This window comes from Syngnathoides biaculeatus, chromosome 23 (assembly GCF_019802595.1).
Source record: "Syngnathoides biaculeatus isolate LvHL_M chromosome 23, ASM1980259v1, whole genome shotgun sequence".
Classification (NCBI taxonomy): Eukaryota; Metazoa; Chordata; class Actinopteri; order Syngnathiformes; family Syngnathidae; genus Syngnathoides; species Syngnathoides biaculeatus.
This window is the reverse complement of record NC_084662.1, coordinates 12,315-37,149: the sequence shown is the minus strand read 5'-3', so window position 1 is coordinate 37,149 and position 24,835 is coordinate 12,315. Positions and strand designations below refer to the sequence as shown.

Here is a 24,835-nt window from a genome sequence, read left to right as displayed (position 1 = left end):
GAATTTTTTTGTTCAATGCAAAGAGAAGGCTATCTGTCTCATCTGTCAAGAGGCGGTGGTGGTATTCAAAGAATACAATCTACAGAGACTATGAATCCCGTCAAAGACAAGACAAGTAAATTAGAATTTTTTTCATTACCACTGGATGAGAGCACGGACGTGCAGGACACAGCGCAACTGATACTTTATATTTTTGGAGTCAGCGAAAACTTTGAGATGTGCCAGGTGCTGGCAGCCCTCCAAAGTCTCAAAGGGACTACGACGGGGGAAGATGTTTTCGGCAAAGTGCGCCAAACTATGGAAGAGTTAGACCTGGACTGGTCAAAGCTGGCAGCATTACAACTAACGGTGCTCCGAGATTGATAGGAACGTCTCGGGGTCTAATAGGACACATGAACTGGGAGATGGAAGAACGAGGTTTCACCACCCTGCTACAAATCCACTGCCTAATTCACCAGCAAGCACCGTGCTGGAAAGTATTGGCGTGGGATTCTCAGCAGTCTCATTGCCTTCTATGCCGCCCTGCTAAACGACATGTACCTTAACATTGGAAAACACGCAATGAAGATGTCCACACTTTTTGGCAGCACGTATATCTGCGTGGAAACATTTTCACGCATGAAACTGCTGAAAAGACCAATTAGATCAAGATCAATCAGCATCAGTTTTTGAGACTGGCAGTGACTAAAATAGAAGCTGACATTCAACTTCTCCCAAGCCAGATGCAGGCTTACAGTTCACATTGATGAACAAAGGTAAGCTCACTTTTCTGACTTTGAGTCATTCCGAGCATATAGAAATATCATCGAAATAAGATCTGATGGGATAAAATCCATCACCACAACTATACTGGGTGGTACTGGTTGTGCTGTATCACTGGGTTCAGTTTCTCAGCCTGCTTGCTTTGTGGTTTTCACAGCGAAGCTGATGAGAGAGCTGCAAACAGCGATGTCTGCAAGCCTACAAGAAGCTACAAGAGAATTATAAGGAAGGAACACAGTAACTTTGAGAGACTGCTCATATGAGTCATTTGAATCAAAGATTCTGGTCTAACAAATAAGCTAAAATTGAACCTGTTACAATTGTGCATGGCACAACAGAAAGTTTATGTTCCTTTTTTCTGTTAAAACACACAGGGTTCCTGTGTTTTTTCTGTGAAGAACCCGGGAGGGTTATTTGGTTATTTATTTCATTAACAGTGTTATTATTTATTTCCTGACTTTTGTTCTGGGAAGAATCCAGAAAAGTTGGATATTTTGGAGACGAGGTTAGAGAATCAAAGTTGGATGTTTTGGAGACATGGTTAGCAAGAGCAGACTTGGATGGTTTGGACGAGAGTGAGTATGTTGGTGGTGCTGAGGATGGAGCTGACAGGCAAAAGAGTGAGAGGAAGACCAAAGAAAATGTTGATGGATGTTGTGAGGAAGGACATGAGGACAGTGAGTGTTAGAGAGGAGGATGCATGAGATCGGCTTAGATGGAAAAAGATGACACGCTGTGGTGACCCCTAAAGGACAAGCCGAAAGAGAGAGAAAAAGAAAAAATGTACTGCTGTAGTGACACTTTTTCTGTTCAAAACTGACGCCGGCCCCCATTAGAGAAGCCAAAAGTTATATGGCCCTCACTGGAAAAAGTTTGGGGACCACTAGTGTAAAACAAACTGTCATGTTTGCCCGTTTTCATTGTGTTCTGAAAAACCACTGTTTCATTTGGCAGAGCTGATTTACAAGCAGCTGAAAACACGGACTGACTATTAACTTCACAGGAGGGAAAACCATACTGCTCCACATTGCCCTCCACCAAAAGGGAACTATTTAGTTTACCTGAATGTGAGGGACCTGAGGCAGATTCAGAGGTTGAGGAGAAGATGACTGGCTACAATTAGCTCCAGTATGGCCTGCTGCGTAACATCTGAAACACAGTTTGTACATTCTGCAGTGAGCAGAGATACTGTGATCCGAACTGCTACAGACAGTATAGTTTCGACTGTTCTTCTGTACTGGGTTCTGAGTTTGACAATGAGCTAATTGCACATTACTGGACAATGTAACTGGACAATAAGCTTAGGACTCTTTTCATTACGAATGGGGAGACCAGCTAAGGTGACTTTTAAACCAGGTATGGACTGACCCACCTGAGCCCCAGTGCTCATCCCTTCCCGACTAAACCCGACTCTCACCTTGGCTGTACTGACATTTGACTCCCATAAAATGTCTGTACCTTTCTTTGGTTATCAATGTGATCCTGTACTTCCTGCATGATGAATAAAATCAGTGGCCGGCTCACCTTTACTTGCTTAACACTGCTCTGGCATTTCGGCTGCTTTGTTAAGCCTGATCCAGTAATCCAGGGCACTTTCCCCAGTGAGGGATAATACTCCATAGAAATCGGCCAAAGGTAAGTACAAGTAAGTCAGTAAGTACGTGTACAATGTCACCAAAATGGCGTCTGAGTACACCATAAACCACATTGACGTCAGTGGCTTGAGGATTACTACATAACCATACCAAAGGTAAGTCAGTAAGTGTACAATGTCACCAAAATGGCGTCTGAGTACACCATAAACCACATTGATGTCAGTGGCTTGAGGATTACTACATAACCATACCTTGGTGAGATCCCTCGCCTTTCCCAATAGTCTGTTAATGACCTCTTTTATGCATTCAGCCTCACAGTAACCCTGTTTCAAAGAGTAACTTCGCATCAACTCCTCCCACTCAAACACAGAGTACTTGTCTGAAATGTCAGTGAAATATAATGAGATAAAGCCTTTTGACCAGCTGACTTCGGGATGAGAGCTCAGTAGCGCTGCAACGTTCGAAGGCTGCTCCTCATCCGGCAAAGGGATCAGGCAGCTGTGGGTCACTCCCGGTAGCCAGCAGACAACACCAGGACGACTCTCATACAGCCAGGACAACAACGGCTGTGATGATCCGTCCCAAACGTCAGTCGACGAAGCACCGACTGAAGAGATGTGTAGTACAGCAACAGAGGAGGCCAGCTCCATTTGACCAGTCAACAGCTCATGGCACCAGTTTGGAGTGGGTCTAACTCTGGGTTGTGTATTTATTTGATGGATGAATGAGAAGACACACACTTTGGCTGGTCTCAACTTGATTTAATCCTCTCACTATCTTATAAAGGAGGCACATTCACAGGTGTTCAGATTTTTCTTCACATATACGCTCACTGCTCTCTCTCTCTCTAGGAAGACTCACGAACAAGAAGGAGTATGTTATCAAAATAAATAACGTCATTTACATTGCAATGAACTAAAAATAAAATAAAAAAGCTTGCATGAACTCACATACCTGCATTATGAAGGTCACCATGTGGCTTCTGCCAACGATCATTCGGACTGCACAAACCACATGGTCACTCAACAGCGCATGTGAACCTCGTCAACCTCTCCACTACTCCTCTAACTAGCAAGTTTATGCTTGAAATCAATGAAACATTCAACACTGCGGCTCTGTGACTACACCAGCTTTGCAAACGTTTTAACCTTACGTTCACATTTCACAATAAAACAATGAAAATATGTGGAGGAGCAAAAAAATGCATACCACTCTCTAGGAAGACTCATGACAAGAGGAAGTAGTTTCCTCCCTCCACACAATAAGTGCGGCTTCAAAATTAAATATGCAGCCTACTTCTTGGACCTTCCATAAGATATGACAGCATTTCCAACCTTACAATGAGCATTTTTTTGACACACAATTCCTTATAACATTAATAACATTGAAAATAACGAAAAAGAATGACAGAGAAAGTGCTGTCCTTCAAAATAAAAGTGGAGTTCCATGTCCTGTTCATAACAGCGCAACAACATCATACCATTACATGAAAATAAACAATGTATTGGGTGTTCACAATGTTTTTGTGATGTTCATGTGAAATAAACGAATGGTCTTAAATAGCAGCAGAGACACAACTTAGTCCTTTGTTAGTGCTTAGTGCTCTCTAGCACTTAGGAAGAAAAGAATCATGTCGGGAAACTTCTTGTGGGTTAATACTTTTCTTTTGATCGACACTAGTTGGTGGTGGTAAAACACTTGAACAGTGGTTGGCCAACCAAAGGAAGACAACGTCGTTTCTTTGTGCGTGGTATGACTCCGGTTCTTCAGAGACAATGTGTAGAATAAAAACTAGACCCCGCGTAGACCCCTTTCACGTGGTAATGCGGCTTTAACTTCCGTTCAGGCCAAAACATTGGGTACTATTTCACGTGAATGTTGACATTGTGAAAAATAATGTAACTTTTTTTTAATGTCAATGGTTAATTCTTGTTGCGCTGTTAGCTGTCAAAACCACGCAGGTGGTTGCAAAGAAGTAACTTTTCACTGGTGTGTTTCGGTTAACCTTCATAGTAAGTTTCTTTCGGCTTGTCCCTTTCGGGGTCGCCACAGTGTCTCATCTCAGAAGAACGCACATATGTGTTTGGCAAATCTGGAATATAAATTATGAAGGTCTGTACCTCCTATTACGTGTGTGTGAACCTTCCTGGGCATGCTGCAAATGTTTAGATTATATTCATGTCTCTAAGAATCCAAACCATCCCAAATAGATAGATTTATCGCATCGTTTTCATAACAATGCGTGTAATGTTTATCAAGCATTTTGCCCTGACCGGAAGTCAGATCCTGATGACTATGGCCGAAACGACGTTAGACGAAGAGTATGTAGTCTAGTTTTAATTCTACGTGATTTGTCAGAGAGGTCAAAAATGTGGTCGGAAAGACAAGGAAGCCAACATATGCGGCTGCACGCAACGGTGCAATCGCATCAAGTAAAATGTAGTGTTTTTCCACATGTAAGTAAGTTTCTTTCGGCTTGTCCCGTTCGGGTTGCCACAGTGAAACGCTCATATTTGTTTGGCACAGTTTCATTTTTACTTAAAAATGTAGATAATATTTGCTTTGACATTGAAAAAACCCCCCAATATTTCGTAAAATTAGTTTGAGAATTGACCAAGCTACGAATTTATTTCAATGTCCATGCTCCGCCTCTGATAGGAACGTTGACCTTTGCAACATGGCCGCCGCCCAAGCGCTGGCCTAATAAAGTCTACATATCTATAACAAGAACATGAAGTGAAGAGGAGCAAGAAGACGGAAAGAAGCGAAGTCACGACACAATCGATATGACGTCCAATAACTCTAGTAATGGAAAGAAGGGTACTGTAGAAACAGATTACAGGGCTGCCGGATTGAAGGGCGCACAGACCACCACACTCTTCAAAGTTGTCAATCCCGAACTCTTCATCAAGCCAGTAAGAGACCCATTATGCCAGATAGTGTGTTTAAATATTATGTTTTTCCCAGGAGAAAGACTCTGAGATCGCAATTAATAGCTAACATGGCACTATGTGTCTTTTGAACAAGCGGTCAGTATCGTTTGAGATATTGTACAGTCCTCTCCAAAAGTATTGCAACTTTAATTTCAGTGGCTAGGTTTCCAATCACACCATCTTGTATGTCATAGAGGTCACAGAACACAGATGATAGGTGAAGTGTGAAGTTTTTTGCTATCGTTAATTTATCCGATTGGTCTAAGGACTGTGGTGACGTCATTGGAAACCTATCCATTTTTTTGTCTTATAATGAAGAAATTTGGGTTTCAGAACAAAATATGAGAAAGGCTCACAACAAAAAATAAATAAGATGAAATTTCAGAATTCCAGCATTCATTTCATGATATTTACATGTAGATGTGACAGAGAACTTAGGACGGAGCACCTTTTGTTTGAAGCCACCTACATTTTAAATGAGCAAAAGCTTCTTCTCCTTTTCCTTTCAGCTAAGCATTGTATCAAATATGAAATTACCTCACTCATTCACTACCACGCGGGCAACACAAATATTTGACTTCGAAAGCTGTCAGTGGACCTTTCCGATCTGTCAATCACTTGTACAATAATAGCCAATCAGATAACCGCATTGTCTTAAACCCTGGCTTGACATGCCCTGAACCCTGTATTTTCCCACAAGCAATGCTGGTTGTCTGTAGCGTGTGCTTGGAAAAGTTAATGTTACGAAGAAAATGGTCCTTAGATGCAATTGGGGAACGTGCAATGCTGATGAAAGATATCCTGCTAGGTTACAAGGGGCCCGGTTGATTCCTTTTCCAAAGCCTAAAACACAGTTGAGAAATTGTCTATGATGGATTAATGGAAGACTCTCCTCAGAATTCACATGTACAATAAACCCTCCAATGTGAAGTAATATTATTAGATATATTTTGTCCAGTAATTGAAATAAAAGTTGAAAATAAATAATAAATATTTGAAATCCAAGCAAAATCTGGATATGTGTCAGCTTTCAGAGCCAAACCGAAAGAAACATCCTTGACACCGCCCCTGATGTCGCTGGTGCTTAGCATTACAGACCATTTGTTCTAGCTAAGACAAGATGCTGACGTGTTGTGCAACAAAACGCACCCAATTTCCTTCTTTAACCTCCCGTGGGGGTCAACCTGACAGGATAAACCTGTGGCTGTCACAGTTGAGGCTCATTCATTAGCGGGGAAATTTGCACACATTTAATCATTACTGGTTATTAGCCGGTTAGTTATAGTCTCGCGTGCTGGTACTGTATAAGCAACAGCATACTTTATGAGGAAGCACGGTGACGCAGCTGTTCAATCCCGGACCTCCGTGTGTGGAGTTTGCATGTTTTCACCGTGTCTGTGTGTGTAAACATGCCTCCTGCTCGTTGACAGCTGGGGTAGGCTCCAGCACACCTTCGACCATCGTGCGGCCAAGAAAATGGATTGATGGATATATACGTGTAGCACTTCCCGGTTACTATTTATGACGAGCCTCACTTTTGGAACAATAACCCCCCCCCAACCCCGTCAGTGGTCGGTATAGTAATAACGCAGAGCATCAACTCGCTTTGCTGGCTCTCTGAACACAACATTTCCTGGTCACTATCCAGGGTAATCCGTGCCTGCATATGTATATTCTCTACATCCAAACCAACTCCTCACAAAGGCATCAAACAAATCTCCGCGGTCCATATAATGGCATTATTGTTCATCGTTAGTGCTGCGTCCCGTCTCCAACAAGTCAACTGGTGCCCAGGCTTGAACATTGTACGTCATGCTACTTTTGTTTTGTTTTTTTTGTAATTATTTTTTTCACAAAAAATTGGCCACAAAATGCCAGATAGAGGATGTTCTCTGTTCGGTGAATTGTATCCACGAGCAATGGGGCGTCAGAACAGGAAACACTGCAAGCGTGGCAAACGGTGATTGGCTGACAGTTTTGCCTTTCCTCTTGACAGTCTTTTTTTGTTTTGTTTTGGAATGTTGGACTGTTTTGGGTAATTCTCTTGCTGCATGATGACACTTCTCCCATTTAGTTTCGAGGTGTTTAATAGTAAATTGTACAACATCGTTTTGTGGACTTCAGAAATCATTCTGTTGCGACCATCATAGTTATATTATCAATAAAGGCTAGTGAACCTGTTCCAGAACCAGTCACACAGGCCCTTGCCTCATAGACGAGCTGGTGTGTGCTGAATCAGATGCAGATCCTGTCTTTCTCCATATTTTGACATTTCCATCACTTTGGTAAAGGTTAATCCAGTTCCCACCCTCCTCGAGCCGTCACCTTATCGTGGTGGTGGGGTTTGTGTGTCCCGATTATCCTTGGAGCTAAGTTCTCTGGGTCTTCACTTCCTGGTATGGCAAAAAGGTCCTAGGTGAGGGACCAGACAAAGTATGACTCTAAACCCCCTATACATAGTGCAAATGTTAGCTCTTGTTTCTCTTGCCCGGACGCGGGTCACCGGGATGCTCCTCTGGAGCCAGGCCTGAGGTGGGGCTCGAAGGCGAGTGCCTGGTGGCAGGGCTCATGGGGGTCGGCCGGGCACAGCCCAAAAGGGTTCCTTCCCATGGGCTCACCATCTGTGAGAGGGGCCAAAGGGGTCGGGTGCGATGTGGGCTGGGCGGTGGCCAAAGGCGGGGGACCTTGGTGATCTGATCCCCGGCTAGAGAAACTAGCTCTAAGGACATTTAATGTCACCTCTTTGGCAGGAAGAAGCCCGAGTTGGCACGTGATGCCGAGAAGTTCCGCCTGGATATAGTTGGACTTGCCTCTACGCACCACTTAGGCTCTGGTACTACTCCTCTTGAGAGGGGTTGGACTCTGTTCCACTCTGGAGTTCCCCATGGTGAGAGACGCAGAGCAGGTGTCGGTATACTTATAAACCCCCGGCTTGGGGCCTGTAGGTTGGGGTTTACCCCAGTGGATGGGAGGGTAGCCTCCCTCTGCCTTCAGGTAAGGGGACGGGGTCCTGACTTTTGTTTGTGCCTATTCACCAAACAGCAGTTCAGAGTACCCACCCTTTTTGGAGTCCTTAGAGAGAGTGCTGGAGTGCTGCCTCAGAGTCGTGAGGATTCTGCCTTGGGACTTCAAAGCCCATGTGGGCAATGACATTGAGACCTGGAAGGGTGTGATTTGGAAGAACGCTTCCACACCGATCAGAACCAGAGTGGGTTTCTGTTACTGGACTTCTTTGCGCATCCCGAATTGTCCATAACGAACATAATGTTCAGACATAAGGGTGTCTACATTGCTATACTGGAAATTGAGCGAATAATTGTTTACATTGGAGACAACTGCATCCGGGTTCCACGTCAAATCCACGCTTTGTCGCCATCGGTTCATGCTACTTACATATTTGGATGACTTGTGGATAACAGCCAAACTACCTCCCCGCCCTATCGAACTCTGGGCGGCGGTGACAAAGGCACACTTCCGCAGCGGACATGAGCCAGCGCAGCGGCCCACAAGGCCGGCGGGCAGGCTCGGGCGGGTAGCAATCCACAAGGCCTGCGGAGGCTGTCCTTCAGCCGCTGCTGCATGGAAGCGTTCCAATGTGCACATTGACACATTTAGCAACCTATTACATTTTTTGTAGCTGTATACACACATACTTGTCATTTGGAACCCACGAAGCTCTGGTCCTTTGCACACGTGCAGTCCATTTTTTCACGACAAACTGGGTCCCTTGCAAACTTATGAAGATTTAATACATCCTCCCAAGTGTTCAACAATGCCCGGCAATGCAACGAGCTGGCATTTTGGCTAACATGAAGGAACAACCTTCCCGGAGTTAAACGAGTCCACTTGAGGGTGGTCCTGCCATGTACGTCACTTCCTGCTTCTTCTCGAAAACAAATCCCCCGAGAGGATTTCATGGCGGGAGTTACAAAAAGACATCAAAATCATGTTTTGTGGTGGGGAAAAAAAAAAACGCATAGGTCCATGTCGGCTGCCGTTTTTTCATTAATATACTAAAAAGCATGCATTTCATGACAGTGGCACTTTAAGGAACTGGCTCAAAACAGAAAGTGTAAATGAGCTGTTAATCCTTAAAATTGAAGGCCCTGAAAAAAATTGTTTGATTTTGATACAAGTTTCTGTAAATGGGTAAGCAGTAAAAAGAGGAGAATCTTTATGGCAGGAATCATGCAAAAACTGTTTGAACAATGATGTTATTTTCTACAGCCAGGAGTATAAAAGAGGATTGCAAAACTTTTTATTTTGATGACACATCAATAAACCAATAAAAATACAATTCCTTGTATCACATTTAGTCTGAAAGTTATTTGTATGCATGTAAGAGTATTAGTCATGTTAGTAGACCGCAGTTTGACTGGCATGTGATGAGCTACTTTTTGGCTCTGATTATGGAAAAGTGGCTAATGAAAATTTATTTTGGTTAAGTTAGTTGAGTTATGCCAAGCGTATGTTCAGAGATTCTTCATGTGCGGCGAGCGCATTTACGTTGAAAGTCATCAACATCATGAGGCATGTCAAAGGAAATTCAGTTACACTGAAAACATTTCTGGGATATAACACAGGTAATGTTTCAGTATCTAACAATAATACGTATGAGATTGTGATTTACTTTGACTTGATCTAAGTTCTAACGTTAGACTAGTCTGTCCATATATCTAAACGCGAACAGTCATTTTCCCCATGGTACGCGTTATCTTGAAATTGAAAAGTTTTCCCCTCTACATGCTTTAAGATCTAGATCATCTACTGCTAGCTTTTTGACAATAGATACTGCCGTAAATTCCACTAGATTATAACAATACATCACAATTACATACAGGAATGTTTGTTCCAAAGTATCACTAGTCCATTGTCACTAATGCCGATTATGTTGAACTAAACTTTCAGCATTTTCAAAACATTGCGGGTATAGACAGTTTGTGTTTATTCCTTGACAGGCCAGTGCATTTAATTTTTCTTCAGATAAAGTTTGTCAGATCAAGAATTTTTATTGATTTAAATATTTTAAATACCGTTTTATATCATGTTCTACTAATATTGGTCAAAATTGGAAATTAACATTCCTGTGTTTTAAATGTTTTTTCTATTTTAGTTATGTATTTATTTTCTTTTAACTGAGAGTTATGTTATATTAAGCCAGTAAGTTATTTTAAGGTCTTAAGACGCTATCCCTAATCACACCCGCAACTTTTATCTGCGGGCTTGACTGGTGGACCACACCCGTAACTATATCTGCGAGCATGACTCACATTTTTCAAATGTGAGTGACTGTGCTTTATACAATCGGGATTTTTGGGGTGGCTCGCCAATCAATTTGTTAAAATAAAACAGACCACCGACCGATCCAATCACAAGATGGAGCAATGCATCTGTTGAAATGAGCTGTTCATTTACTGTATGAATTCTGTGTAGTCTTGCCTTTGCTCAAGGTCACAAAGGATTGGCTCCAGCTCACTAATGATTTGTGGATGAGACATATACTCTTTCACTTCCAGTCATTTTCTGAGCAGTGATGCAGTTTGCTTCCCACTAGGCCCTTCTTGGTTGATTACTCCATTCTGTCAGGTTTGGATTTTGACGCTGTTCGACACAAGAATGTGGAAAACCCAAGTGCAGAGAAGCAGGGAGGCAAGGCAAGAGCGCAAGTATCTCAAAATATTTAAATACAAAAACAAAGGGAAACAAATGATTAGGAGTCAACTCATCAAACCAAAACATGACTTCAGAAACATGGATTACAGCAACAGATGACAATGCATAAAGGCAGACTGAGAGAAAATGGGGAACTCAATACAAACATATTGATGAAGAAACACCTATGAAAACATAAATGGCTGGAGTAAGCTGATGGGTTGACACAAGGTAGAGGGTTGATGAGAACAGGTGGACAGAATAACTAAATGAATGCAAATCATGAACATAGAACACAGGAAAACACGAAAATCCCCTAAAAATAATCTAAAGTTCTCAGTTTGACAAAATCGAATTAAGTTGTTCTCTGTATGACTCTGATTTGATTGTGGTTGATCATGTTGCTTATGTCCATTTACTGGTCAATGATCATGCAAATTTTATCACTTCAGTGGAGTTTTTGTCTTCTGATACCGCTTGCCATTTTAATTATCCTGTAAAGTGAAAACTACCGTATTTTCTGGACGTCAGCGCACACTGGTTAATTAGCCAAGGCCACTTTGGTCAAGCACGGCCCAAGTGTAACAGAAAAGTAATTTTTTCCCCCGCTCATCCCGTTCACTCAAACCACTAAAGTAGTCCTCTTCAGATTCAGAGTTGAAGAGACTCAGAAAGTCAGACATAATTTCAATCAATCAGTCATTTTCATGTCGAGATACTGTACCTCTGAAGTTGTTCTGTTCTCCTCATACAGCAGTCCAGCCTTTCAAAATCTGTTGGTGAGGGTTGATTCTTTCACACTCCTCCATGCTTTTATGATCCACTAGCAGCCTTCTGAAAAGGATGAGCTTCACATATGCAGCCAGTTTTTGTGAAAGATTTTAAATGAAATAAAAAATATATATTGTGCGTGTCGTGCTGTCATTTGCTATCAGCGAACCAAAAACTAGCACAGTCTTTTTGTACGCACGCTCGTGGTAGCTTCATCATCTTTTATGCGCAATTGAGGTAGATTCTTCATTTTCCATGCACATTAGAGGTTGTCTTCAACACATTTTGGAGGAACGCTGATGTTCAAACAATTATGGTACAAGTTTTGTTGTACTTGAAAAAAAAAATCAATATTCTAACTGCATTATTCAATGTCATAGTGTTTGCATCACCAGAAAAAAGCAGTGGCTTGTCGCCCGGAAAATACCATAATTGATTAAATAGATTTTTTCCCCTTTATATTTTATTGGCTAAAATTGTCTTTATAGATGCATTTTTTCCTTTCTTTCTCCAGAATAAACCAATGATGGCATTTGGACTGATTACCATCACTTTGTGTGTTGGGTATCTGGGCTACCTACATGCAATGAAAGAAAATGACCAGCAGCTTTACGAGGCCATTGACAGTGAAGGAGAGAGAGTGATGATGAGGAAAGCTTCTAAATGGGCTTGACAGCAGATTGTTTTGGTTTTGTAAGAACAGTATGTATTAAAATATGGTACACAATCTCCATGTGCATGACTGAAATTGGAACCATAATGTACATATTTTGTGTGAAAAAAACCCCATTATTTTTCAGGATTATTTAATTGAAATTTGTTATTGTCATCATTCACGTGACCACCCACCTGACCTTATAAAAAACTAATGGTTTTCTTTCGGGTATATTCAGTGATTAAAGACAAAAATAATGACTGGTGTAGTTTGTGGAAAAAAAAGTATGAGTTCTTCTTCTTCTTTTCCTTTCGGCTTGTCCCGTTAGGGGTCGCCACAGCGTGTCATCTTTTGCCATCTTAGCCTATCTCCTGCATCTTCCTCTCGAACCCCAACTGCCCTCATGTCTTCCCTCACCACATCCATAAACCTTCTCTTTGGTCTTCCTCTCGCCCTTTTGCCTGGGAGCTCCATCCTCAGCATCCTTCTACCAATATACTCACTCTCTCGCCTCTGAACATGTCCAAACCATCGAAGTCTGCTCTCTCGAATCTTGTCTCCAAAACATCCAGCTTTGGCTGTCCCTCTAATGAGCTCATTTCTAATCCTATCCAACCTGGTCACTCCGAGCGAGAACCTCAACATCTTCATTTCTGCCACCTCCAGTTCAGCTTCCTGTTGTTTCTTCAGTGCCACCGTCTCTAATCCGTACATCATGGCCGGCCTCACCACTGTTTTGTAAACTTTGCCCTTCATCCTAGCAGACACTCTTCTGTCACATAACACACCAGACACCTTTCGCCAGCTGTTCCAACCTGCTTGGACCCGTTTCTTCACTTCCTGACCACACTCTCCATTGCTCTGTATTGTTGACCCCAAGTATTTGAAGTCGTCCACCCTCGCTATCTCTTCTCCCCGTAGCCTCACTCTTCCCCCTCTACTTTTCTCATTCACGCACATATATTCTGTTTTACTTCGGCTAATCTTCATTCCTCTCCTTTCCAGTGCATGTCTCCATCTTTCCAATTGTTCCTCTGCGTGCTCCCTGCTTTCACTGCATATGACAATATCATCTGCGAACATCATGGTCCAAGGGGATTCCAGTCTAACCTCATCTGTCAGCCTATCCATTACCACTGCAAACAGGAAGGGGCTCAGAGCTGATCCCTGATGCAGTCCCACCTCCACCTTAAATTCCTCTGTCACACCTAAGGCACACCTCACCATTGTTCTGCTGCCATCATACATGTCCTGTACTATTTTAACATACTTCTCTGCCACACCAGACTTACGCATGCAGTACCACAGTTCCTCTCTTGGTACTCTGTCATAGGCTTTCTCTAGATCCACAAAGACTCAATGTAGCTCCTTCTGACCTTCTCTGTACTTTTCCACGAGCATCCTCAAGGCAAATAATGCATCTGTGGTACTCTTTCTAGGCATGAAACCATACTGTTGCTCGCAGATACTTACTTCTGTCCTGAGTCTAGCCTCCACTACTCTTTCCCATAACTTCATTGTGTGGCTCATCAACTTTATTCCTCTATAGTTCCCACACCTCTGAACATCCCCTTTGTTCTTAAAAATGGGAACTAGAACACTTTTCCTCCATTCTTCAGGCATCTTTTCGCCCGCTAGTATTCTGTTGAATAAGTTGGTCAAAAACTCCACAGCCATCTCTCCAAATTGCTTCCATACCTCTACCGGTATGTCATCAGGACCAACTGCCTTTCCATTTTTCATCCTTTGTAGTGCCTTTCTGACTTCCCCCTTAGTAATCATTTCCACTTCCTGGTCCTTCACTCTTGCCTCTTCAACTCTTCCTTCTCTCTCATTTTCTTCATTCATCAACTTCTCAAAGTATTCTTTCCATCTATTTAGTACACTACCGGCACCAGTCAACACATTTCCATCTCTATCCTTAATCACCCTTACCTGCTGCACATCCTTCCCATCTCTATCCCTCTGTCTGGCCAACCTGTAGAGATCCTTTTCTCCTTCTTTCGTGTCCAACCTGGTGTACATGTCTTCATATGCCTCTTGTTTAGCCTTTGCCACCTCTACCTTTGCCCTACGTCGCATCTCGATGTACTCCTTTCGCCTCTCCTCAGTCCTCTCAGTATCCCACTTCTTCTTCGCTAATCTCTTTCCTTGTATGACTCCCTGTATTTTGGGGTTCCACCACCAAGTCTCCTTCTCCCCTTTCCTACCAGATGACACACCAAGTACTCTCCTGCCTGTCTCTCTGATCACCTTGGCTGTCGTCGTCCAGTCTTCCGGGAGCTTCGGTTGTCCATCGAGAGCCTGTCTCACCTCTTTCCGGAAGGCCGCACGACATTCTTCCTTTCTCAGCTTCCACCACATGGTTCTCTGCTCTACCTTTGTCTTCTTAATCTTCCTACCCACCACCAGAATCATCCTACATACTACCATCCTATGCTGTCGAGCTACACTCTCCCCTACCACTACTTTACAGTCAGTAACCTCCTTCAGATTACATCGTCTGCACAAAATATAATCTACCTGCGTGGTTCTACCTCCGCTCTTGTAGGTCACTATATGTTCCTCCCTCTTCTGGAAATAAGTGTTCACTACAGCCATCTCCATCCTTTTTGCAAAGTCCACCACCATCTGCCCTTCAAAGTTCCTTTCCTGGATGCCGTACTTACCCATCACTTCTTCATCGCCCCTGTTTCCTTTACCAATATGTCCATTACAATCTGCACCAATCACAACTCTCTCGCTGTCTGGGATGCTCAGAACTACTTCATCTAGTTCCTTCCAGAATTTCTCTTTCAACTCTAGGTCACATCCTACCTGTGGTGCATAGCCGCTAACCACATTATACATAACACCCTCAATTTCAAATTTTAGTCTCATCACTCGATCTGATACTCTTTTTACCTCCAAGACATTCTTAGCCAGCTCTTCCTTTAAAATAACCCCTACTCCATTTCTCTTCCCATCTACTCCGTGGTAGAATAATTTAAACCCTGCTCCCAAACTTCTAGCCTTACTACCTTTCCACCTGCTCTCTTGGATGCACAGAATATCAACCTTTCTCCTAATCATCATGTCAACCAACTCCTGTGCTTTTCCTGTCATAGTCCCAACATTCAAAGTCCCTACACTCAGTTGTAGGCTCTGTGCATTCCTCTTTTTCTTCTGACGCTGGATCCGGTTTCCTCCTCTTCTTTGTCTTCGAAAAAAAAAGTATGAGTATTTCTTCTAAAATGTCATTAGATGACACACCCCTATAGTCACTTCCTGTATGGTCTTCACATTTCTTTTAAACTTTAATACGAATGTGTTCATTAACAATGGCATACTGAAACCATGCTCACAGCATTTATGAATTTGGTGGTAAAGTGACACGTTAATCTCGTTAACGTCCGGTTGGCGGGAATGGTGATAAAGTGACAAGTTAATCTCGTTAACCTTCAGTTGGAGGGAAACATGATGAAAACAATGAAAGCATCAAACTCAAAGTTCACTTGCTGTCCACTGGGATTAAAGATACCTTGAATGACATCCATCCATCCATTTTCTTAGCCACTTATCCTTACAATGGATGGGTGGATGGATGGATGGATGAATAGATGAGCAATGGATCCATGGAATATGGTTGACAAATAACTTTTCTTGGCACAAATGGTTTTCTTGCAATAAGAATATGTTATGCATAGAAACAAAACAATTTTCCACCAATAATATGTGGAAAACGTTTCAATATATTTTTAAAGATTTGACAACCTTGTACATCCATCTCCAATTTTTTTTATTTTTTACACAACACAAAGGACAAAAAAAGGTTAGATGCAAAAAGATACAAGGACCAAAAATGAAATAAAAGTAAAAAAACAAACCCCACCTTCAAACCATTAATTCCTGAATAGTACGCCACTCAGATTTCATCCATCCATCCATTTTCTTAGACGCTTATCCTCACAGGGGTCGTGGGAGTGCTGGAGCCTATCCCAGCTGTGAATAGACATGAGGCAGAATACATCCTGAACTAGTTGCCAGCCAATTGCAGGGCACATAGAGACAAACTCACAATCACACCTAGGGGATATTTAGAGTATCTAATTAATGTTGCATGTTTTGGGGATGTGGGAGGAACCGGAGTGCCTGGAGAAAACATGCAGGCACAAGGAGAACATGCAAACTCCACACAGGGATGGCTGGGATTGACCCAGGTCCTCAGAACTATGAGGCGAGCGCTTTTTGGCTGCACCACCACGCCGCCCACTCAGATTTCAATGCATCTATATTGACTCATTACAACACCTTGACAATTTGCCAAGAAGCCCACCCAAGATATATATATATATATATATATATATATATATATATATATATATATGTATTAAAATAAATGAAATAATTTAAACTCAGATTGCTACGTACATATGTGGTCATAATTTCTTGAACAGGCAGCAAGTGCGCCTGGTTCTAACATTTCTGATGATTAGATCTTCTTGTTCTATCTCCTGTTAAGGGGCTGCCACGTTATCTAAAGCAGAGAAAAACATTTCTTTATTGAAAACAGATGCATGATAATTATATTCAGTTATTCCTACACTCCAAAATATGTACATTTACATCATAGCGAGGGTGGAGGACTTCAAATATTTAGGGTCGAGAGGAAGACCAAAGAGAAGGTTTTTGAATGTAGTGAGGGATGACATGAGGGCAGTTGGGGTTAGAGAGGAAGATGCAAAAGATAGGCTAAGATGGAAAAAGATGACACGCTGTGGCGACCCCTAACGGGACAAGCCGAAAGGAAAAGAAGAAGATGTAATGGGCCACCTGCTACAGTCTTCCATTTCTGGCACATTGCCCAAATATACTGATTGCTCTTATGTAACTGGCCAACTGGTTAAAGATTCATCTTGTTTTGTTGAAGTTAAGACTTCGAGATTGCTTCAACAAATTTCGACAACGAGCAGCAGCATAAGTGCACTCCTGTCTCCCATTTGTATTTAAACTAGCATGTTATAAATTGGCTGATGACATGTCAATGGTGGTGAAGCCTTTCTATGTGATAAAGATTCTAAGGATATGATCTTCCTGTGTTGCTTTACAGAACCATCCATCCATCAATCTATCCATCCATTTTCTTACCACTTATTCTCACAAGGCTTGTGGGAGTGCTGGAACCTATCCCAGCGGTCAACGAGTAGGAGGGAGTACAGCCAGCCAATCTGAGTGACTGGAGAAAACCCACCCAGGCATGGAGAGAACATGCAAACTCCACACTGGCAGGTCCAGGATTGAACCGGGACCTCAGAAATGTGAGGCCAACACTCTCCTGCTGAACCACTGTGCCACCCCCTTTATCGAACCTAGAGTATGGAAAAGTATACAGCCCAGCTAAAAATTTGCTATAGAACATTGCCAAATAATTGTTATAGAAACATTCAACAGAAATCCTACAGAAATGCAATATAACGTTAGGACCATAGTTCTAAAGAACTTTAGGACCAAAGTTCTGTAGAACTGTTCTCAAGAACTGAAACATCGCTTCTACATTGTATTCGTAAATTGCATTAACGTGACAATCCCAGATATAATCAACGTTGCCTTAGAACATAGAAACAACGTTGCCATGCTACATGGAAATTCAGCAATTAAAACGTTATAGATTGAAACCTGTATTATGTTGTGTGAAACTAGACTTTTCCTAATCAAACGACCAAGAATTACAATGAGATTATTCGGCTCACAGTAATACATTTAACATTTAGAACAAATAAATTTTTGCTTAAATTATGTTACAAACAAAATAAAATATAATATTCCACTACGAACTTTAACTATGTGTCGCTCATATTTACTGTCCATCTGTTTCTTACCACTGCCACCGCATCTGTCAGGCGCATATTTCAGGCATGATGCAACAGCACTCTGTACATCACTCAGGGTACCCTCGTGGTTTCTCAAGACACCTTATGAGTTCAAAATTAAGAGACTGGTTATTATTACGTCTGGCAAACACAAAACTATCAGTTAGGAATCTATCAAATGAAATAATTCATATTTTGTTTCTAGAAAGAGCATTTGAAGGACCTCATTCTTCAGAAATCTGCAAACAGCACATAAAATACTTTCAATTGTATTAATAAATGCAATATCGTTTGAAAGTTAAAACAAGTACAAAATCACCTGATTCTCAGCTGTATATTACTGGTAATATTTTTTTTTAATTCTGAACATAATATATAATATTCAATTACCTATTCAGAACCCCTTTGATATTTCCCTTGAGGGTTACCCCTCCAACCTTCAATATTTGGAATTTCTGCAAATCTTAAAGAGGATGGCAAAATTAGGAATTAGTTTGTTGTTAAAATTCAACTCAACTTTTTCAGAGTCAATCAGGTCTTCCGTCACCTTCTGTTCAAGGACAATGAATTCGGACAGAGATTTTATCTGTACAATGTCGATGTCCTCTTCTTGTGCTGCCCGATGGTCTTGATGCCTGACGGTGTCCCTTATCTGCGTGAGCAGCATCAGCACTTTTTTTTGGAACCCTGAAATTTTGCTTAAATGTTACCTGATACATTTAATCAACAGATAAAGTGTTGTTCATTTGCTAATCAGACAAGGATGGGTTGTGGAGCCGGTGGTTGTCCTTGAATTTTGTACGCAGAAAAGCGGCTGGTGGCATCCTCCTCTCCCAGGTGTTGCCGTTGCGATGAACGACACCAGATAGGGAGCAGAAAGTTACCATCCCGGTCCAGGACCAGACTGCGGGGGGCAGCCACTTTTACCATGGCCCATATATATAAAAACCTTGTGTTACCGGGCAGGTCTTGTCTTCTTCTTTGGCTATCCTGCCAGAAGACACAGATACCTAGATAAAACCCAGACGTCTGTATTGCACATTCCTTTGTCATAAATCCATTTGCTGTTAACTTTTTCTAATCATTGGTCATATCTTCCTCGACTCGTGAACACGCGTAGGGTCCAAACTCGCAAATCCCTACAACATGTAGTAGTAGAGATTTAAATGAGACATGCCAGTTATGATTTCCCCATGCACAACTGGGGAAAAATAACTTACTGGTCACTTTTACTATACCCATCTTATTCTACTCCAAGGAAGTTGAGCAGGTACCATAACCACTTGTGTTAGCTGAAAAAAGAACTATTTTGGATTAATCATAAATGCTATCGGCACAAGAAGAAGCTGGCCACGTTTAACTTCGGCCACTCTTACGAGCGAACTGCTCTGTAATGGAAGAAGAAAGAAAGAAGAAACAGAATCTAATGGCGACAAATGGTGGGAGTGAAAACTCTAAAATAAAGTTCACATTAGGTATTGATGGAAAATATTACATTTCATGAACGAATGTCCTTTACTCTAGCTAGAACCAATTTTATAAACTTGAATATTTTTTCCTTGGTGGCACTACGAAAATATTGTATATATCGTAGGAGTGCTTCCTACGGGATGCCGTGATTTTCTTGCCCCGTCTAGGACCTACTGTGGGGTTTGTCTTCACTCGCGCCTGCGGTGAAAAACCGATGCTTCGGGGCTGGCAGTACCTCTACAGACCCACCAGATGGCGACTGTGGGAAGGATGCCGAGCAGGACGAGAGAGGAAGAACTCCGTCGGGAGGGGTCAGGGCTTCCTGTCTGGAGGACCCGTCCGGAACAATGCGCCTGCGAGGAGGTACTTCTCTGCTGCAAAGGGTTTTTGGGCCTCGGATACAAAAAGGAACTCCGCGTTAGGAGCAGCCACCGGGTGCATGTAAGTCGGTGGACCGGAATCCGCCACCCCGCCCCGATTTGTGTTTAACATGATTACATATATCGATGTTTTGAAAGTTAGCAGTGTGCTTCCGTATTGATAGAGGCTAAGCATATAGCCTAAACGTCGACGTACAGCACACATAGAACGCGTTGGCGAACATACACAGACTGATTTCACTGTGAGAAACCTGATGTAATGTTTGTATAAATTTATGAAAAAAGTGTATATATAAAACGATGGTTGTTCATGAAGACAAGAAATGTTCTTGGACACTTTATGAAGACACCTGGACTGTACAGAATAGACTTTGTATAATAGGCACAACAGGTGACTTTCTAAAAATTATAAAAAGACATTCCTCCGCTTGCCGAACACGAGGAAAACGGGAAGATGGAGCGGTATTGGGAGGATGACAAGGACTGGGCGGACGCCCGGTACAGGAGGAGCCGCAGGCCTACACGAGGCTTCTGGGGGCGCGATGGCGTGGCGCAGAGGGGTCGATGTCCGCAGGGACACCACACACACACACACACACACACACCATTCCAACCCTAACCTGAAATCGCCCCTCCGCGCGCACGGGGGGAGGGGGAAAGTGAAATCTCACGTCTTCTTTGTCTTACAGGCCCGAACGGAGACATCTCCTGGGGGCCAGTGAATCACAGACCTTGAGGCCAGGGAGACAGACTAAATTACATAAATGTGTATAAAAGGGTCTATGTGACATGAATATTTTATTGGTTATGTATATATATATATATATACACCCCCTGATACTCATACGTGTTTGCGCGGCAAAACGACAACACAGGAGTTATTTAGACAGCCAGGGTTTTAAACATCATTTGTACATTGTTTAAAATATTGTATATATCGTAGGACTGCTTCCTACGGGATGCCGTGATTTCCTTGCCCCGTCTAGGACCTACTGTGGTGTTTGTCTTCACTCGCGCCTGCGGTGAAAAAGCGATGCTTTGGGGCTGGCAGTACCTCTGCAGACCCACCAGATGGCCACTGTGGGAAGGATGCCGAGCAGGACGAGAGAGGAAGAACTCCGTCAGGAGGGGTCAGTGCTTCCTGTCTGGAGGACCCGTCCGGAACAATGTGCATGCGCCTGCGAGGACGTACTTGTCTGCTGCAAAGGGGTTTTGGGCCTCGGATTCAAAAAGGAAGTCTGCGTTAGGAGCAGCCACTGGGTGCATGTAAGTCGGTGTACCGGAATCCGTCCACCCGCCCTGATTTGTGTTTAACAAGATTAACAATATCGATGTTTAGAAAGTTAACAGTGTGCTTCCGTATTGATAGAGGCTAAGCATAAAGCCTAAACGTCGACGTATAGCACACATAGAACGTGTTGGTGAACATACACAGACTGATTTCACTGTTAGAAACCTCATGTAATGTTTGTGTAAATTTATGAAACAAGTGTGTGTATATATAAAACGATGGTTGTTAATGAAGACACGAAACGTTCTTGGACACTTTATTAGGACACCTGGACTGTACAGCATTGACTTTTTATAATAGGCACAACAGGTGCCTTTATAAAAATTATAAAAAGACATTCCTCCGCTTGCCGAACACGAGGAAAACGGGAAGATGGGGCGGTATTGGGTGGATGACGAGGACTGGCGGACGCCCGGTACAGGAGGCGCCACAGGCCTACACGAGGCTTCTGGGGATGCGATGGCGTGGCGCAGGGGGGTCGACGTCCGCAAGCACACGCACACACACCACACACACACACACACACACACACCATTCCAGCCCAAACCCGAAATCGCCCCTCCGCGCGCACGGGGGGAGGGGGAAAGTGAAATCTCACGTCTTCTTGTCTTACAGGCCTGAACGGAGACATCTCCTGGGGGCCAGTGAATCACAGACCTTGAGGCCAGGGAGACAGACTAAATTACATATATGTGTATAAAAGTGTCTATGTGTACATGTATGTTTTCTTGGTTATGTGTATATATATATATTATATATATATATATATATATCTGCAGACCCACCAGATGGCCACTGTGGGAAGGATGCCGAGCAGGACGAGAGAGGAAGAACTCCGTCAGGAGGGGTCAGTGCTTCCTGTCTGGAGGACCCGTCCGGAACAATGTGCATGCGCCTGCGAGGAGGTACTTCTCTCCTGCAAAGGGTTATTGGGCCTCCGATACAAAAAGGAACTCTGCGTTAGGAGCAGCCACCGGGTGCATGTAAGTCGGTCGACCGGAATCCGGCCACCCACCCTGATTTGTGTTTGACATGATAAGCAATATCGATGTTTAGAAAGTTAGCAGTGTGCTTCTGTATTGATAGAGGCTAAGCATATAGCCTAAACGTCGACGTATAGCACACAGAACGCGTTGCCTAACATACACAGACTGATTTCACTGTTAGAAACCTGATGTAATGTTTGTGTAAATTTATGAAACAAGTGTGTATCTATAAAACGATGGTTGTTCATGAAGACAAGAAACGTTCTTGGACACTTTATTAGGACACCTGGACTGTACAGAATACACTTTGTATAATAGGCACAACAGGTGCCTTTATAAAAATTATAAAAAGACAATCCGCCGCTTGCCGAACACGAGGAAAACGGGAAGATGGGGCGGTATTGGGAGGATGACTAGGACTGGGCGGATGCCCGGTACAGGAGGAGCCGCAGGCCTCCACGAGGCTTCTGGGGGCGTGATGGCGTGGCGCAGAGGGGTCGATGTCCGCAGGCACACACACACACACACACACACACACACACACACACACGAATCCAGCCCTAACCCGAAATCGCCCCTCCGCGCGCATGGGGGGAGGGGGGAAGTGAAATCTCACGTCTTCTTTGTCTTACAGGCCCAAACGGAGACATCTCCTGGGGGCCAGTGACTCACAGACCTTGAGGCCAGGGAGACAGACTAAATTATATAAATGTGTATAAAAGGGTCTATTTGTACATTTGTACATGCATGTTTTCTTGGTTATGTGTGTATGTATATATATATATATATATATATACACACCCCCTGATACTCATACGTGTTTGCGCGGCAAAACGACAACACAGGAGTTATTTAGACAGCCAGGGTTTTAAACATCATTTGTACATTGTTTAAAATATTGTATATATCGTAGGAGTGCTTCCTACGGGATGCCGTGATTTCCTTGCCCCGTCTAGGACCTACTGTGGTGTTTGTCTTCACTCGCGCCTGCGGTGAAAAAGCAATGCTTCGGGGCTGGCAGTACCTCTGCAGACCCACCAGATGGCGACTGTGGGAAGGATGCTGAACAGGACGAGAGAGAAAGAACTCCGTCAGGAGGGGTCAGGGCTTCCTGTCTGGAGGACCCGTCCGGAACAATGCGCATGCGCCTGCGAAGAGGTACTTCTCTGCTGCAAAGTGTTTTTGGGCCTCAGATACAAAAAGGAACTCCGCGTTAGGAGCAACCACCGTGTGCATGTAAGTCGGTGGACCGGAATCCGGCCACCCGCCCTGATTTGTGTTTAACATGATAAGCAATTTCGATGTTTACAAAGTTAGCAGTGTGCTTCCGTATTTGATAGAGGCTAAGCATATAGCCCAAACGTCGACGTACAGCACACATAGAACGCGTTGGCTAATATACACAGACTGATTTCACTGTTAGAAAACTGATGTCATGTTTGTATAAATTTATGAAACAAGTGTGAATATATAAAACGATGGCTGTTCATGAAGACAAGAAACGTTCTTGGACACTTTATTAGGACACCTGGACTGTACAGAATAGACTTTGTATAATAGGCACAACAGGTGCCTTTGTAAAAATTATAAAAAGACATTCCGCTGCTTGCTGAACACGAGGAAAACGGGAAGATGGGGCGGTATTGGGAGGTTGACGAGGACTGGGCGGACGAGGAGGCGCCGCAGGCCGACACGAGGCTTCTGGGGGCGAGATGGCGTGGCGCAGGGAGGTCGATGTCCGCAGGCACACACACACACACACACACACACACACACAACACACACACACCAATCCAGCCCTAACCCGAAACCGCCCCTCCGCGCGCACGGGGGGAGGGGAAAAGTGAAATCTCACGTCTTCTTTGTCTTACAGTCCCGAACGGAGACATCTCCTGGGGGCCAGTGAATCACAGACCTTGAGGCCAGGGAGACAGACTAAATTATATAAATGTGTATAAAAGAGTCGATGTGTACATGTGTACATGCATGTTTTCTTGGTTATGTGTGTGTGTGTGTGTATATATATATATATATATATATATATATATATATATATATATATATATATATATCTTCTTCTTCTTCTTTTCCTTTTGGCTTGTCCCGTTAGGGGTCGCCACAGCGTGTCATCTTTTGCCATCTTAGCCTATCTCCTGCATCTTCCTCTCTAACCCCAACTGCCCTCATGTCTTCCCTCACCACATCCATAAACCTTCTCTTTGGTCTTCCTCTCGCTCTTTTGCCTGGGAGCTCCATCCTCAGCATCCTTCTACCAATATACTCACTCTCTCGCCTCTGAACATGTCCAAACCATCGAAGTCTGCTCTCTCGAATCTTGTCTCCAAAACATCCAGCTTTGGCTGTCCCTCTAATGAGCTCATTTCTAATCCTATCCAACCTGGTCACTCCGAGCGAGAACCTCAACATCTTCATTTCTGCCACCTCCAGTTCAGATTCCTGTTGTTTCTTCAGTGCCACCGTCTCTAATCCG

General features: G+C 43.2%; 2 protein-coding genes across 6 annotated transcripts; both read left to right on the top strand.

Moving 5' to 3' along the window:
• Positions 1 to 4,635: 4,635 nt before the first annotated feature.
• On the top strand, positions 4,636 to 19,846 carry smim8 (small integral membrane protein 8). Of its 2 annotated transcripts, none has more exons than XM_061813265.1 (4): positions 4,636 to 4,813; positions 5,016 to 5,272; positions 12,228 to 12,406; positions 17,458 to 17,594. In XM_061813265.1, exons 2-3 carry the CDS (start codon positions 5,144 to 5,146, stop codon positions 12,384 to 12,386), a joined length of 288 nt encoding a protein of 95 aa, XP_061669249.1. In that variant the 5' UTR covers positions 4,636 to 4,813; positions 5,016 to 5,143; the 3' UTR covers positions 12,387 to 12,406; positions 17,458 to 17,594. The 2 variants fall into 2 exon arrangements, with proteins under 2 accessions (XP_061669249.1, XP_061669248.1); XM_061813264.1 differs by having other exon boundaries at positions 4,638 to 4,813; positions 12,228 to 12,415; positions 17,458 to 19,846.
• Positions 19,847 to 19,860: 14 nt separating this feature from the next.
• Positions 19,861 to 24,614, top strand: LOC133497052 (uncharacterized). 4 transcript variants are annotated; one of them, XM_061813257.1, is made up of 4 exons: positions 19,861 to 21,333; positions 21,974 to 22,052; positions 22,138 to 22,341; positions 23,301 to 24,600. In XM_061813257.1, exons 1-4 carry the CDS (start codon positions 21,101 to 21,103, stop codon positions 23,559 to 23,561), a joined length of 777 nt encoding a protein of 258 aa, XP_061669241.1. In that variant the 5' UTR covers positions 19,861 to 21,100; the 3' UTR covers positions 23,562 to 24,600. The 4 variants fall into 4 exon arrangements, 1 of the variants encoding a protein (XP_061669241.1); XR_009793922.1 differs by having other exon boundaries at positions 21,974 to 22,076; positions 22,138 to 24,600; XR_009793923.1 differs by lacking the exon at positions 21,974 to 22,052 and having other exon boundaries at positions 22,138 to 24,614.
• Positions 24,615 to 24,835: the final 221 nt, after the last annotated feature.

Coding starts and splice junctions, on each gene's coding strand:
- smim8 (XM_061813264.1), top strand. CDS start 5,144: ATGACGTCCAATAACTCTAGTAATGGAAAGAAGGGTACTGTAGAAACA. Junction 5,273..12,227: donor CCGAACTCTTCATCAAGCCA/GTAAGAGACCCA, acceptor TTCTTTCTCCAG/AATAAACCAATGATGGCATT.
- LOC133497052 (XM_061813257.1), top strand. CDS start 21,101: ATGCTTTGGGGCTGGCAGTACCTCTGCAGACCCACCAGATGGCCACTG. Junction 21,334..21,973: donor GGAGCAGCCACTGGGTGCAT/GTAAGTCGGTGT, acceptor CTTGTCTTACAG/GCCTGAACGGAGACATCTCC. Junction 22,342..23,300: donor GGAGCAGCCACCGGGTGCAT/GTAAGTCGGTCG, acceptor TGCCCCGTCTAG/GACCTACTGTGGTGTTTGTC.